The following is a 15816-nucleotide window of genomic DNA, read 5'->3' as shown; positions in this document are numbered from 1 at the left end:
GAGGCTCCCCACTCCTTTCATCAGATCTGACTATTCATATATCTGGCAGCTTCTATAAGAACCCTCTGGTAGTAGAGGAATTAATATTTCTCACTTCTCCCTAGGTTCCCCCCCCCTCACCCCACCATCAAACGACTGATTTTTATGCATGAGATAATAGACAAGCCTTGGGTGACCTGTTTTTTTTCCCCCCTTCCCCCTCCCTCTTTTTCCTTGCGGTAAAATAGTGCTGAAGAAAGAGGGCACTAGTGTACAGCCCAGATCGCATCCTTGCACCGTCTGGCTTAGAGCTGAGGCGTCTGCGAACCGAGCGTGGCCCGAGTGGTGTTCTGGCCCGAGGACCATAGCGCTGTCTATCCGGACTCAGGTACGTCTCAAGTCCAATTCTCCAAGCAGACCCAGGTAAGCAGACACCTCTGGGCGGTGAAACCCATCCACAGTGGCAGACATAGTTGCAGTCTGTGGGATTTCCTCTTGATCTCAGAGGCATCCCCGCTTATTTATTTCTTTTAGCCCAGCATCCCCGGGAAGCGTCGGGACCCGTGGATGCCTGGGTTATCTTCCTCCTGCCTGGCTCACCTCATGCTCTCGCTCCCCGCCCGCTCCCTTAGCTCCTTTCTTGTCCGACTCTCACCTTGAGAAACGGAGCCGGGAGGAACGAGAGGGAGCCAACTTCAGCCCCAGAGGCGGCTGAGATTTGGCGCCTCTGCCCCCGAAGCGGTCGGGTTTGAATATACCTGCAGGAGCACTGGCTGCAAGGCAAAGAGAATGAGGATGGAGGGGTGGTGGGAGGCGAAGGAAGGGGTGTGTGTGTGTGTGTGTGTGTGTGTGTGTGTGTGTGTGTAAAGAACGCAGGAAGGAGGGTTAAAAGAGCGAAGTCTGGGGTGGGGTGGGGGGTGTCAAAGAATTGCAACTCGCTGGTCGAAGCGTCCGCTCCAGGCCCTGCAGGGGAATGTTTCCGCAGCTGGACTGAGCACTGTCCAGGGTTCTGAAGGCGGCAGAGCTTGAGCTACCGCTGCAAGAGCTACCCAGAAGCTCCCCTCCGTTCCCTTTCTAGAAATGTGCAAAGCCAAAGGTCCCGATTTAGGCGGGTGCAGGGGCCCCCTCCGCCCCCTCTCTCCACCCTCCATCGCGGGCATCAAGTTACCTTATCTGCACCCTTTCTCCCTGAACATCTACAGTAAGCCTGACTTCTTGGGTGTGTGTATGGGGGGGGGGCGGTGTGGGAGACATACCAAACTCCGACATGCTGAGACTTTACCAGGCGTTGCCTTAGTAACTAATATGGATTTCCTCAAGCTGGCAAATTATATTTACTACTCGGGTTGTATGTTGAGGTCTTTTCAACCCCTTTAATTTAAAGTAAAAGGTGCATTCCTTTTTTGCGTTCATCTTGAAGTAGTGCTTCCACCCTCATAATGAGTTTCCAAATTTCTTCTGGGAAAAAGTTGATCTTTTCAAATCCGGAAAGTTCTCTAAGGCTGGAAGACCTAGCTCCTCCTCTCCTTTATTCCCCTCCCCCCCCCCACCAAGTCTGTAAGTGTAATGGGTATTTGGGGACCTGGAAGAGGCTTGAAGCTGGAGGAGGGGGAGGGTCGATGGGGCTCTGCGCCTCCAGGGACCGATGAGGGCACTGCGGGCAGGACGCACCACGTTCTGCCTTGACCACAGCTGTCTCCCAAGCTGTCCCTCCGGCTGCTATCATGTGTTGAAATGGACTGGGCAACTATTAACATCACTGACCCAGAGTTTTGAAACCGGTCTTGTGATAACGGAGCTTTGATTTTCTTCCTTTTTTTGTCGGCAGCGTCCAGCTCACGGCTGCCACCACGATGCCCATTGTACTCTTGACCAGTTTACTTTGATGCACCGGTGAAGAAGGGGGCTCGAATTCCCCTTTTAGAAGCGTCTCCAGGACACGAAGGTGGTCGTGGAGGACTAGGTGGCGGAGGAGGGGAAGGAGGCCGGGGTGCAAGCGGCGAAAGTGTTGAACCAGCGGTGTTGGCGAGCAGGACCGAGCAGGGAGAGGCAGGCGTCGGGTGTCTGTCTACGCTGTGAGCGCGCAGAGCCGGCTGGCAGGACCAGCGTGGGAACGCGGCCAGCAGGCTGTGGACCGCGTCCTCAGCACAATGGTCCGGCTCTTCCTGGTTTTTTTCCCAGTGATCTTTTTGGAGATGTCCCTTCTTCCCAGAGGACCCGGCAGGAAAGTGTTGCTGGCGGGAGCCTCGTCTCAGCGCTCGGTGGCCAGAATGGACGGAGATGTCATCATTGGAGCCCTCTTTTCAGTCCACCACCAGCCTCCGGCCGAGAAGGTGCCTGAGAGGAAGTGTGGAGAGATCAGGGAGCAGTATGGCATCCAGAGAGTGGAAGCCATGTTCCACACGTTGGATAAGATTAACGCGGACCCGGTCCTGCTGCCCAACATCACTCTGGGCAGTGAGATCCGGGACTCCTGCTGGCACTCCTCCGTGGCTCTGGAGCAGAGCATTGAGTTCATCAGGGACTCTCTGATTTCCATTCGAGATGAAAAGGATGGGCTCAACCGGTGCCTGCCTGACGGCCAGTCCCTCCCCCTAGGCAGGACTAAGAAGCCTATTGCGGGCGTGATCGGCCCGGGCTCCAGCTCCGTAGCCATTCAAGTGCAGAACCTGCTTCAGCTCTTCGACATCCCACAGATTGCGTATTCTGCCACAAGTATCGACCTGAGTGACAAAACTTTGTACAAATACTTCCTGAGGGTTGTCCCTTCTGACACTTTGCAAGCAAGGGCAATGCTTGACATAGTCAAACGTTACAATTGGACCTATGTCTCTGCAGTCCACACAGAAGGTAGGCATTGCATTTGGGAAAGAAAGGTACAGAGGAAGCGAGTATATTGCATGATGTGCCTTTATGATCATAATACTGCCCTCCACCCCCCCCCCATTTATTTCCTGCACTGTGGGCAACAGACTTTACCCTTGTCAGTACACACCCACCCAGGCATTACCTTTGATCCTCCTTCTGTAATTATAGTGTAGGAAAACTGTGTCCCATGGTGTTTTGGGGCATGGTAGGAACCTATAAGATACAAACTCTCCGTGAGTAGTATCCAACTGTAGTTTTTGGGCTACATGTTTGTCTCACATTCTGAGTTTGTGTTTGAAAGGCTTGTTTGCCCAAGGTGGTATACTACCCTTAAATAACTGGCTGTGGTTTTCTGAGCTTCACAGACTAATCCAATATGAGCAACTGGGGAAACAAACAAAAACAACAAAACTTGCTGTCACCTAAATTGGTCTTGAAAGCTTTATCTTGTCTCCAACAGCTGAAGGTGCTTCTTTGTCCTAGTGTGTGGTTCCTCTTCTTTCACATACAAAGCTTCCTTGGAATGTTGGATTCATGCGTCCATCTTCCTCTGTATATCAGAAACTTACTTCAAATTCTAGGGTGCCTCGGATACAAAGGAAAAGTAAATAGTTTAAATCATATATTTATTTTCTTTCTATTAAGTAAGTTAAAGTATGTTAAATTTATCCAGATTAAGTATGTTAAAATTATCCAGATGCCCTCACTCCTCCCAAGAATTATCTTGTTTTATGAGAAATAGCACTGGTGACCTCTTAGATTTGAGTTTGGTTTCTAGTCTTTTTCTTCCAACACGATGATTTTGCTCATTAGAATTTAGTTAGATCAGTTACTAATAAAAGGATAGTAGAAATTAGGTGTAAAATGGCTTAAAAAAAGAAATAGATTTATTTGAGGTTAAAAACTTTGATTTTTATAGAGTCTTACATGAATTCTCAAAGTATTTTTTTAAAGATTTCCCTTACTCTCCTTCTCTCAGCCTATGCAGATTTGGGGATAAAATGAGACTTTTGAGTCATTTACTCTTAACTCCCTTGTTAGGTCTATAAAGAAACTGAGACCTGGATTAAATATGAATTGCCTACGGCAATTCACACACACACACACACACACATATGTGTGTGTGTGTATATATATATATATATATATATATATGTTAGCATATGGAAGATAATCTTGAGAATATTGCTGCATTCATATTTTTAAATATCAAATTATTAAAAGAAAGGCCAGGAAAGAAAGGCATGACTTCATGTTCTTGCAACAGTTACACAATATTTAGCCACTGGTGTGAACTCTGATTTCAAAATTAAAAAGCATTCTTACTGATGTGGTTATATGGTGATTATTAATGAAAACCAATGCTTTAATTTATAAAGGGAGCAGAGTTTTCAGGACAAACAAACAAAAACAATGTAGAATTATGCATTATAATGTTGGAATTTGCCTTTGGGGGAAAAACTTTCTGCCGCAATATTGTGACTTTTAACAGCTGACTCATATTTCTGAATCTTGATTTTTAATAGTGAATGGCAAATCTCTTTTTCAACAAAATCTCATATAACTATTTTAAGAAACAATTTTAGGTTCAAATGCTAATCTCTTGCATATTAATGTTTAATGTTAATTTCCTACGTTTTTAATGTTTAACATAGTTTCCTCTGGAACATCTTGAAAGCACAAATTAAAGATGTGTTAATTATCAGCATTAGATCTCTTTACAAGGGAATGGCAAAATCTAGATGGAATGTGATTTATTTAAATATTAAATAATTCTCCCTCCATTGAGCTAGGTAATAGTTTATAGATACTAGAAGTAAAAATTCCTCTTTCCAAAAGTAATAGTTCATTACTTTTATACCCTAGTTTTATTTCCCATATTTTAATATAACATCATTTTATGTTGGGGTAGTGAAGAGTAAAGACATCCCTATCTATCTTCAATTTGTTTTTCAGTTGCATCACTTTGCTAAAAATAATTGCTTATAGTGGGTTGCTTTCTGACAAGTAGAATTATGTTTTTGGAAAATTAATTTGACTTGTGTTTGCCAATTTTGTTCAGGAAGGGCTAATATTAAAATTTCACCCAATATTAATTTGGATTACTTTATTTCCTTTCTGCCTTCTGACTGATTTTGTGCGGCAGAGATTATGTCTCCATACTATTGTAGTAGTTGATTCTAGACTACGTTGTGTTCATAGAGCAGTGTCAGAGCTAACTTTCGTGTCTATTATCAAGAGATGACGCCATTCCCCTACCTTTTACATATGATCTTATTTCCTCTCAAGGAGAATTTGTTCCTATTCTTATTAGACATAATATGTATGGAAATGAAATTGATTTTATTTTCTCCTATCTGCAAAGAAACGTAACAGTCTCTTTTGTATAAGCACCAGCTGAAAATTCATTTTTCCTGAGGTTCTGCCCTCCTGCTTCTCAGGGACCCATGGTGTACTGGCCTGCAGGCATTTCCTTGCATCATTTAGTAATTTTGCTGCCTTCAGACTGATGGGGTCACCTACTGGTGACAGTTCCTTGTCAAAAAGCAGCTAAGACCACATATCAGTGTTGTCTCTGCCATCTGGGCACTATTCAGGAAAGAGGCCAGTTTGGATATTAACAATTTGGAGCTTAGAAATTCTGGAACCTCCAGTGACCTTCACCTCTCCTTTCCAAATTAGCCATTCTGTAGTAAATTTATTATCATAATTTTTTAAATTAGAAGTTAGCATAGTTAAGCTAGTATTAGAAGAATAGCTCGTATAGTTAAGCTAGCATCGTATAGTAAAAGTACTAAGTGACTAGATTAGTGTACCTTCATTTCCATGGTTAATTTTGATGGACTTTACAATCACAGTTGGGGCATCCTATTATTTGAATGCCCCAACTGTTTTTATAACCCTTTCTTATTTCATTTTATATCAAAGTTAAGCTGGGAGATATTTTCTGTTTGCTTTCTAAGCCAGCTAGAATTCTGTTGTAATATTCTTTTACATACTTTTGAATCTTCTGCCACATCATTTGCACCACACTTAACCTCTGGTCATGACAACTGTCAGTTTACCTGGCATCAAAGAGTATTGGTACACGTGAAGGTACCTGCAGTAGGCTCTCCAGAAAAATTTTCAGGATAGTCACTGAGGAGAGTATTGAAAAAGGATCCGTCGAAGGGTAGGTACTGAAGCAATGGAGCCTTATTCACAGATAAAGATTGAGTGCATTTTGGAGCAAGTTACTCACCTGGACTGTGTGTCTTTAAATATGCTAAGCATAAAATACAAAAATAGCCTACTTCTGTGAAGAATATCTTGGCCAAGGACACTGGATTTTATCCTTGTGATGAAATGCAGATTCCCCATCAAGAATCAAATTTATCATTTCAAAAAGTTATAGAAGGCAGCACTTGAATGTAATTCTAGTTGATTACATTAAAAGCACTGAACGAATCCAATAAAGAATATTCTTTAAGTAGCTTCAAAAAGTTTTTTTTTTTTTGATTGGGTACATTTTCATTTGTTTTAAGCCTTCCTGTGTCAGTATTTTGTCTTATGTGTCAGAGGAGTGTTGTTATTATAAAGGACTTAATTATGCTGGTATACAGTGCCCTTCACTGTAAGGTGCTTTTTTGTTTACAGTCACATTTTTCGTTGTAGTGCACGTTTTTTTTTTTTTTTTGATGCTTGCTTACATTTTATATGAAATTGGCCTTTTTGAGGGCTTCTTTTCAAAATCTTTTTTCTTCTTAAAACCCTTTTTCTATTTGATATAAAACTTACTTTAGCAGTCCAATGGCATCAGAGGAAAATCCTCCAAAGTCAGTGAACTATTACTTTAGGTAATGAAGTTACATATAAGAGTTTTATTTCTACCAAATATTGTATTTTCTATCTATGCCCCCGCAACTTTCTTCATATCTTTCTTATCTTGATTCCAACTTATTTCACAAAAAGTTACCTTAATAGTTGCTCCATTTTTTCACAAAATAAGGAACAGCAGTGTCATCAAAGGTTATTTAGGTTAATCAATTAAAGATGCTTAAAACACCACGATTACATCTTTCCCAAGAAGCAGTTCCCATATACTCTGAGTTTCCTATTGGTGATTAGGATTTCTAATATGAGTGAGAGAATATAGGACTTAAATTCAGAAGCAGTATTTCACCTACTAGTCTGCTTTTCTGTATAATGACCTGACTTTCTGAAATTTCCGCCAATTCTCCATCAACCACTGGGAGTCATCCAAAACAATTTAAATTCCTCTTCCTTGTGATATTTGCCATCAGTAAATCCTCTCTTTTGTGCTGGATCTCACCAGTTCTCTCGCCCATTTATTCTAGTTTTTAATTCCTTCATCATCACAAATAACTCAGGTAGATTTGAGATAAGTTCTTATCCAAAAGTGTTCTAAAACATATGTGCTGCTGCTAGGCCGTATCTCCTTCTTTTTGTGCTTGAGCAGTTATTAATATTGGTATTGTTATTATATCTGAGAGTAAGACTTTACTTTTTGTTTCCTTTTAAATATAAAATTATTAGCTTAAATTGACCTTATCAGTAAGTTCTGGGGTTTGATTATTTAATTCATTTTAGCATCACCATAAGACCAGCTTTGTGTCCTCAGGATTTAATTATATACATTGAGACTAAGTAAGAGAGGGTCAAGTGTAAAGTCCCATAGTCTATCACCAGCAAACTACTTCCTGGCTGACTCTGGTGGTCATTCAGTCTTCATGAATTCCCTTGACAGTATACTTTTCCATTATATACTGTACTACTTTATAGATAAATAAATCAATACAAGTAATTTAAATGAAAAGCCATCACAATAGTCACTCAATTCTAATTGAAGATATGCTATACAAAAATATGTAAAAAATTTAAAGGCTTGGTCTCAGTTACTAAGTACTTTACACTGTAAAGAGGGTACAGTTGAACACATGTAAACCAAATAAAGTATAAGTGCGGACATTTAGAAACATGAATTTATACATGTTTAGGGAACACTGGAAGAAAATATTGGTGAGGATAATTGGTGAGAAAAAAGCCACAAAAAAGGGAATTTTGATAAGTGTTTTTTTTTATATGACATTTCTTTTAAAAGTTAGAAGCAGTAGTAAGAATGTCCCCATGGGATAAAATAAGCAGGTTAGCTTGTCTGGAGTGGCGAGTGTGGTCCAATAACTAATAATAAAGATAGCAACTCAACTTGGATTCTTATATTTTGTGACTGTGAATGCTTATTAATTTGAAGGACAAAAACTGGAGAATTTTGAAGCATGTGCCAGAGAGTTTTGGTTTCAAGAAAGATATACCCAAGCACAGTTTGATGTGATTCAAAAATAATTAAAGTGAATTTTACTGAAATATGTAGGGGATATCCATTAAAGGGAAGGGCAAAAACTAACTGTGAAAATGTTAGTTATTGTGGAATTCTAGCTACTAGTCTGTTGAAATAGTTGGGAAAAATAAAAGGTGTTCCTTTGTCAATGATAAGGAGGAGTCCAAACTATGCCTAGTCTTGCAATCCTGGAGGACCAGGAGAATTTTGGTGTAATTCACAGGCGTGTCATGAGTAGGTTTCAAAGCCATGATTCTTTAGGTTTAAACAACATGGACTAAGATTTAATATATTTAATATATAATTATATCAGTGTGTAACTTGGGTAAGAGCACATACATTATTAGCAGGCATGGGTATGTGGACAAAAGAAAAACCAGGGATAGTTATGAGATACTCTATTTGTGGTTTAAGAAAAAGGGTTCACATCCAAATAAAACCTTGTTCATCCAGAACATTGATTCTCCAGCTGACTTACCTGGGTACTTGAGACTTGGCTTCTTTGACCTCCAACCTTTTACATTTTAAAAATTGAATTACTGTTGATATACAATATTACTCTAGTTTCAGGTGTGCAACATAGTGATTTGATGTTTTCATAATTATGAAATGATTATCTCCATAGGTCTAGTTACCCTCTCTCACTATACAAAGCTATTACAATATTATTGGCTATATTTCCTATGCTATACTTTATATTTTAAACATTTTACAAGTTGATCTTTGCAACCTATATAGTTTTCTGACTTTTTAAAAAGGGTGCTGGATTTAATAGACACTTTCCTCAAATATACAAAGTAATCCTTATGAATATCAGTTGCTACATGTGCTGGGACACAGTGGTAAACTTGAAGCCTGTTGAAAAATATAAAGCCATTTAGGGGCACCTGGGTGGCTCAGTTGGTTGGGCATCTGACTTCAGCTCAGGTCATGACCTCACAGCTTGTGGGTTTGAGCCCCACGTCGGGCTCTGCGCTGACAGCTCAGAGCCTGGAGCCTGCTTCGGATTCTATGTCTCCCTCTGTTTCTGTCCCTCCCCTGCTCATTCTCTCTCTCTCTCTCTCTCTCTCTCTCTCTCTCTCTCAAAAATAAACATACATTAAAAAAATTAAAAAAAGAGAAAAATATAAAGCCATTTAGAGACGCCTGAGTGGTGCAGTAGGTTAAGTGTCTGAATCTTGATCTCGGCTCAGGTCATGATCTCTCAGTTTGTGAGTTTGAGCCCTGCATTGGGCTCTGTGCTGATGGCATGGAACTTGCTCAAGATTCAGTCTCTCCTTCTCTCTGGCCCTTCCCTGCTTGTGCTTTCTCTCCTCTTCTCTCTGTCTGTCTGTCTCTCTCTCTGTCTGTCTCTCTCAAAAATAAATATATAAACTTTAAAAAAATATATAAAACCATTTTTTCCTACCAAAAAATGTCCCCAGATTACTATACTTTTGAGTTTCTATATTTGTTATTTTTTTACTATATTGGCTAGCCTTATTATACCATTTTATAAGTTATTTAGTCAGTATTTAGTGAACAGCTATTATGTGCAAGGAATTAAGGTGATGTTCAAAGATGACCAAAAAGAGATATCTTTATTATTTTGAGAAAGATTGAACTCTTCTTGATTCTTCTGCCATACCATCAATCACTCTGTGACTTCATTAGCTTTGGAATAAATTTTTCAAGTAGCTGGCCTGCATACGGTAGATGGTGATGGCAACTCCTATTTTATATTTCCCCCATCATGTGGCTTGGCAGTTCCCACTTCTCTTCAGTCACTAAAATTTTTCTCCTAGCGATCTATGGTACTAATATACAATGACTGTTGTATGGATTTTTAATAACTTTCTAGGTAGTGGCTAGAGTGGCATCATCTTGAAGAAATTTGTCAGAAGCCGTATTTTCAGCATGCCCCATAGTAAGACCACAGAGGGGTGGGAAACCACAGTGGAGGACAGAATAGTTTCCTGAGTACCTAAAACCACTGAAAAAGCAACTCATTGTTAATGGGTTCTGATATTAGATTGGAAGCAACATCTCGGTAGGAGAAGGTTTTCAGAGAAGGTATAGTTGAAAACCAGAGTCAGGCTGAGATATAAAGGCAAAATGATGTGACTGTCTTATCCATGAGAGGCCTATCATTGGATTAAAATTTTTATGCAGAAATATATATGTAACTTATGTATTCAGGTGTTATTTATTTATTCTATTTATTTTTCATGCCTAATTGTTTTCTTTTTTTAAAATGTTTTTATTTATTTTTGAGACAGATAGAGACAGAGCATAAGCAGGGGAGGGGCAGAGAGAGAGGGAGACACAGAATCCAAAGCAGGCTCCAGGCTCTGAGCTGTTAGCACAGAGCCCGATGCGGAGCTCGAACTCACAGACTGCAAGATGATGACCTGAGCTGAAGTCGGATGCCCAGGTGCCCCCATGCCTAATTGTTTTCTATGAATGTCTAAAACACTTAAGATCTAAATTTACAGGAAAAATTGTAATTTTAATTTCCTTCAATCTCACGGGAAGTTTTGCTTTCTTAAGCTTAAGACACTGTGGTACCAAATATAGTGTTAATGTTTTTATGAAGATAATTTATTGATTCAGGCAGAAATTCTCCTTTATCAATTTTAAAATTATCTGTTTTGGTCACTTCATGGCCAAGAAATTAAAGATTCGAGCTGATTATCTAAATGATCCTGATAAAAGCCTAAATTGGCAACTGAAAAACAAAAACGATTTTGGGAGAGCAGTTCTTTGATTACCAACTAACTTATTTTGCATTCTGATGAAGACATGACCATCTTATACATTGGTCTATTATGTGTCAGACCCTGGTCTTGGTGCTAAGAATACATACATTAAAGACATTTTGATTATTATTATCATTGCTATAATTATTATCCTTAATGGTCCCATAGTCTGTCAGAAGAGACATATATGTAGTTGTAAGACTCATGGGTTACAAAAATTTAATCATAAAAAATAAATGAATGAAAGGCTATTGGATTCATCTCAGTTTTATTTGTAAAATGGGAATGATAATCACTGCTATATTATTTACCTCATAACAGTGTTTTGGAGAACAAGGAGATGGAATATACAAGTAACTTTTACCTGCTTTTGTTAAATTCCCACCAAAGGGACAGATTCTTAAGATATCAGCCCTTTTTAGCTGATGAATAATGAGCAAGTACATGCAATCAGTTAATCAGGTATAGATTTTGACCCTAAAGCCCAGTAAAATAAGACAAACATGAAATTCGTGGTTAAAAGCATAGCATGTGGTATAGATTTTAGGACTCTTTCTCATGCTATAAATGAGAAAACAAAAGATCCAGGGAAATAAAATGGCTTGCCCAAGACTATAATATGTGTTAGTAACAAAGCCAGGACTAATTCAACTTGGTATTACATATTTTTTAAAAACAAGTCTCATTTGTTTGTTTGCTTGATTGGTTTTTTAAGTTTTTTAAAAAATATATTATTTATTTTTGAGGACGAGTGAGTGTGAGCAGGAGAGGGCAGAGAGAGGGCGAGAATCTCAAGCAGGCTCCATGCTATTAGGGCAGAGCCTGACATGGGGCTCGAACTCACAAAACCATGAGATCATGACCTGAACCGAAATCAAGAGTAGGATACTTAACCGACTGAGCCACCCAGGTGCCCCATTTGATTGATTGTTTCAAAATAATATGATTCAACCTCCTGCATTCCTCTCTCCTCTGAGGTTTATATCATTCAGCCACGCTAAATTCTTCCCACCTTTGCTGCTGTCATTTAGTAGCTTCCGGGAGACTCTGCTGTCACTGAAAACTCATTCTTACTGCTGATAGTCTGCTTTTCAATATGGACTCTTGTCATACTCCCGAATGATTCCAATGTTCATATGTGTGATCCATTGATGCTTATCCTCTTAGTTCAGTGACATAAATTCTGTGTCCTTTCCCTTCACTTCCGCAACCCACCTACTATGACCATCGTCTGGCACCTTGACATTGCCAAGAACTGTTATATCTCTGAACTCTTAAAGGGCAGAAAGACTCTGAACAATAGAAGCCTGTTCTTTTCAAACTCTCTTGCTTCCAACCCACCTGCTCTTAACATTTCTCTTGAAAGCCTGGGTAAAGCCGTTTTCTTATGTGATCTGACTTCTTCCCAGGATTTATGCAACTCTGTCTCCATATTTATGTTTGTTACCATCTTGTAATAAAGTTCCTTTCTTAGAGAAAATGAAATTCCAACTTGAAATGCCCATTCCATATGAAACTCTAGTTGAGGCTTTCATTTTTTTCTGGCAGAAAAATAAAGGCCAGTAAGGGGCATCTTTTTTTTTTTTTTTAAATATATGAAATTTATTGTCAAATTGGTTTCCATACAACACCCAGTGCTCATCCCAAAAGATGCCCTCTTCAATGAGGGGCATCTTTTTTTTTTATTTTTTTTTTTATTTTTCCTTTATTTATCTTTTGGGAGGGGGAGAGGCAGAGAGAGAGAGAGAGAGAGAGAGAGAGAGAGAGAGGGAGAGAGAATCCGAAGCAGGCTCTGTGCTGTTGGCACAGAGCCCGGTGGGGGGCTCAATCTCATGAACCGTGAGATCATGACCTGAGTTGAAATCAAGAGTCGAATGCTCAGCCGAGCCACCCATGGGCCCCTATTTTAAGTCATGTCTGTGCCACACATGGGGCTTGAACTCTTGACTTTGATTTCAAGTTTAGAATAATCTTAGACTTACAGAAAAGCTGCAAATATAGCACAAGCCCCTTCTACCCCATGGCCGGTTTTCTGTATCGTTAACATCTCCCTTTAACGTGGCGGGTTTTCTACGAGCTAGTGAACCAGTGTCGACACGTCATTAACTGAAGTCTGCGCTAAGTTCACGTTTCCTTCGTCTTCATCTAATGTCGTTTCCTGTCCCTGGACCCACTTCACTCTTGGTTGTGATGTCTCGTTTCGCTTCCCTGGGCTCTGAGTTCCCACTCGCCTGTTGGCTGCCGGCTCTGGCAGTCTTCAGAGCCGTGGCTTGGTGGGTGTGCTGTGTCCCCCAGCTGGCATCTGTCTGCAGTTCTCAGTGAGGCTGGGAAGGCGGCACCTGAAGCGGGTGCCTCCCGTGTCCCTCGTAGAAGCGGGCAGCACTTTGTGGACAGGCCACGTTTCCTCACTTCCTCATTCCATTCAGATGAGGCGCTGCTCCCCCAGGCTGGGGTGCTGGAGGGGCATCTTTTTTAATGAAAGAAGAAAGGATTCTATCCCTGTGAGGGCTGTGATCAAGAGTGAGAGATTACACTTGCTCAGATGGCTGAATGGTACTATCTCTACAGCAAGTGATCAGGGGTTGTGTGTAGTGCATAAGGATGAGATGAGATTAGAAAAGGATGCCTAGAGACGGATTCTAGGGATCAGGGGTAGGATGGAAACAAAGGCTTCAGGGAATTAGCCATGCTTAGAGAGCCATCAGGGTAAAATGTACAAAAATAATCCCTTAAGTTTATTGTACAGATGAGATAGAGCTAAATAAATGTAAGATATTATTGTTGTTGTCAGGCTATTCCAACCTTAAATAAGATGTCCTTATTCTAAGGGAGCCCATGTGAAGTAAATATAAGAATGTTCTGTAGTGAACGTATGCAAATAAAGAAGAGATATATTTTGCTGATTTGCTGACTTTGAGTAGCACACTTAGCTTCCTGTATTTTTCCTTCATAACAGTTGCATCCATAGCATGTGGGTATAGATGAGGACTTTCATTTAGACTTGTATAGATTGTTCTGCAGCTATTGCTGGATACTTGAGGCAGTTTCCTCTGTTTTCTGTGGTGCTCTGACGTATTTTATAATTTGTACATTACAAAGGGCTGAACAAAACAGATCAATAAACAAATTGCTCACACTATGTTGAAGGGGAGAAATTGTTTACAGTAGAATGGAATACAAGGTGATATGAGGATATTGGAACAGGAAAACAACTTAAACAGATAATGTCCCATTTTCCTGGATAAATGAGTGTACCATATTATTTTTACTTTTTGGCTGACAGGTGTCATTCTGATGGTAAAAAGAATATGCATTCAGATGTTTATTGTAATTAAACAGATGTTTAGTGAACACTTTCTCTGGGTCAAGCTCTCTGCTATAGTCATCAATGACCAGAGCTGAACTATAATCCCTCTATCAAGAAGTTCATCATGTGGTGGTTACCATTCAGTTTGGTAAATGCAACCATCAGAGTAGGTATGAATAAAGAGGTAAGAGAGAAATGTCATTACTTTTCTCTGGACCAAAGAAAGAAGTGAGAGTAACCTCATAGAAGCCTCCCAAAGAATGTGACATTGAAATTCACACCATTACAGGACACAGAGGAGTGATTATGAGTCAAAGTATTGATGTAGAAAACAAAGCATGCTCAGGGAACTTAAAAATGTCACTAATTCTGGAATATATGTTCAGGGAAAAGGATTGGGGAAAGAGCAAGTTGTAAAGGGAGGAAAGGCTTAGGTCATGAAGGGACAGGCTTGCCATGCCAAGAAATTTAGATTCTATTTTGTAAATATGGTGAGCCAGTGAAAGATTTTAAACAGAGAGGAAACACAATCAGATTTATATTTTGAAAACAGCACCCTGAAAATTTTGGAGAGGATGGCTTAAGAAAAGAAGTCAGATTGGAAATTAGGACACAAGTTGATGGGCCATTGATAGTTGGGAAAGTGGTGGAGAAAAAGCCAATTTAATTAATCAATTTAGTCAAGAATGGTAAGAGCTGTACTAAAGTAAGTGTCAGTTGGGATGGAAAGGAGAATGGATTGGACAGGAATTTAGTAGGGAGATTAGGATTTAGTGAATGATTGGTTATAAGGATAAAGGAGAAAGGGGAGTCAGTAATGACTACCACGTTTCCATTTTGTATAACTAAATAGTGAGAAAAGAGGAAGCATAGACTGGCAAAACATGAGTTTTAGAGTAGTTGAATTTGAGATATCTATGGGAAAAAAGGTTGAGAGACCCCATAGGCCAAAGATGTAGAAAGGGAGGTAGATTTGTGATTTGTCAGCAAATAGCTGTAGTTACAACCATAAGAGTGGATGAGATTACCAAGGGAGAGGATATGGAGTGAAAAGAGGAACAGTAAAGGCAGGACTTTGAGGAAGGTGAAAATGAGAAAGAGGATCCAGAAAAAGGATGTAGAAGGAACAGTTAGAAAACTAGGAGAGCGGTGCCTGGGTGGCTCAGTTGAACTCTTGACTTCAGCTCAGGTCATGATCTCAAGGTTTGTGAGATGGAGCCCTACTCTGGGCTGAGCGTCGAGCTTGCTTGAGATTCTGTCTCTCTTTCTGTCTCTCTCTGCCCCTCTCCTTGCATATGCTCTCTCTCTCTCTCAAATTAAAAACAAAACAAAACGTGTGGGAGAGAGCCAAAGCATAAGAGACTGTTAAAAACTGAGAACAAACTGAGGGTTGATGGGGGGTGGGAGGGAGGGGAGGGTGGGTGATGGGTATTGAGGAGGGCACCTTTGGGATGAGCACTGGGTGTTGTATGGAAACCAATTTGTCAATAAATTTCATATATATAAAAAAATAAATAAATAAAATAAAACAAACAAAAAAAATAAAAAAAAATAAAAAAATAAAAACAAAACAAAACGAAAAAACT

The 15816-nt window shown here is 40.0% G+C and overlaps 1 protein-coding gene across 2 annotated transcripts in view; it reads left to right on the top strand.

Annotated features, from left to right (window-relative positions):
- Positions 1 to 2129: 2129 nt before the first annotated feature.
- GRM1 (glutamate metabotropic receptor 1) overlaps positions 2130 to 15816 on the top strand; it is a 423633-nt gene continuing 409946 nt past the window's right edge. For both annotated transcript variants that reach the window (XM_047102524.1, XM_047102525.1), the window contains exon 1: positions 2130 to 2829. In XM_047102524.1, coding sequence (XP_046958480.1) covers positions 2130 to 2829 — 700 coding nt within the window. The remainder of the gene's footprint in view (positions 2830 to 15816) is intronic.

This window comes from Lynx rufus, unplaced genomic scaffold (genome assembly GCF_022079265.1).
Source record: "Lynx rufus isolate CCGP_SWC_20201006 ecotype Redwood Valley unplaced genomic scaffold, mLynRuf1.p SCAF_6, whole genome shotgun sequence".
Taxonomy (NCBI): domain Eukaryota; kingdom Metazoa; phylum Chordata; class Mammalia; order Carnivora; family Felidae; genus Lynx; species Lynx rufus.
This window is presented reverse-complemented; position numbering and strand designations above follow the sequence as displayed.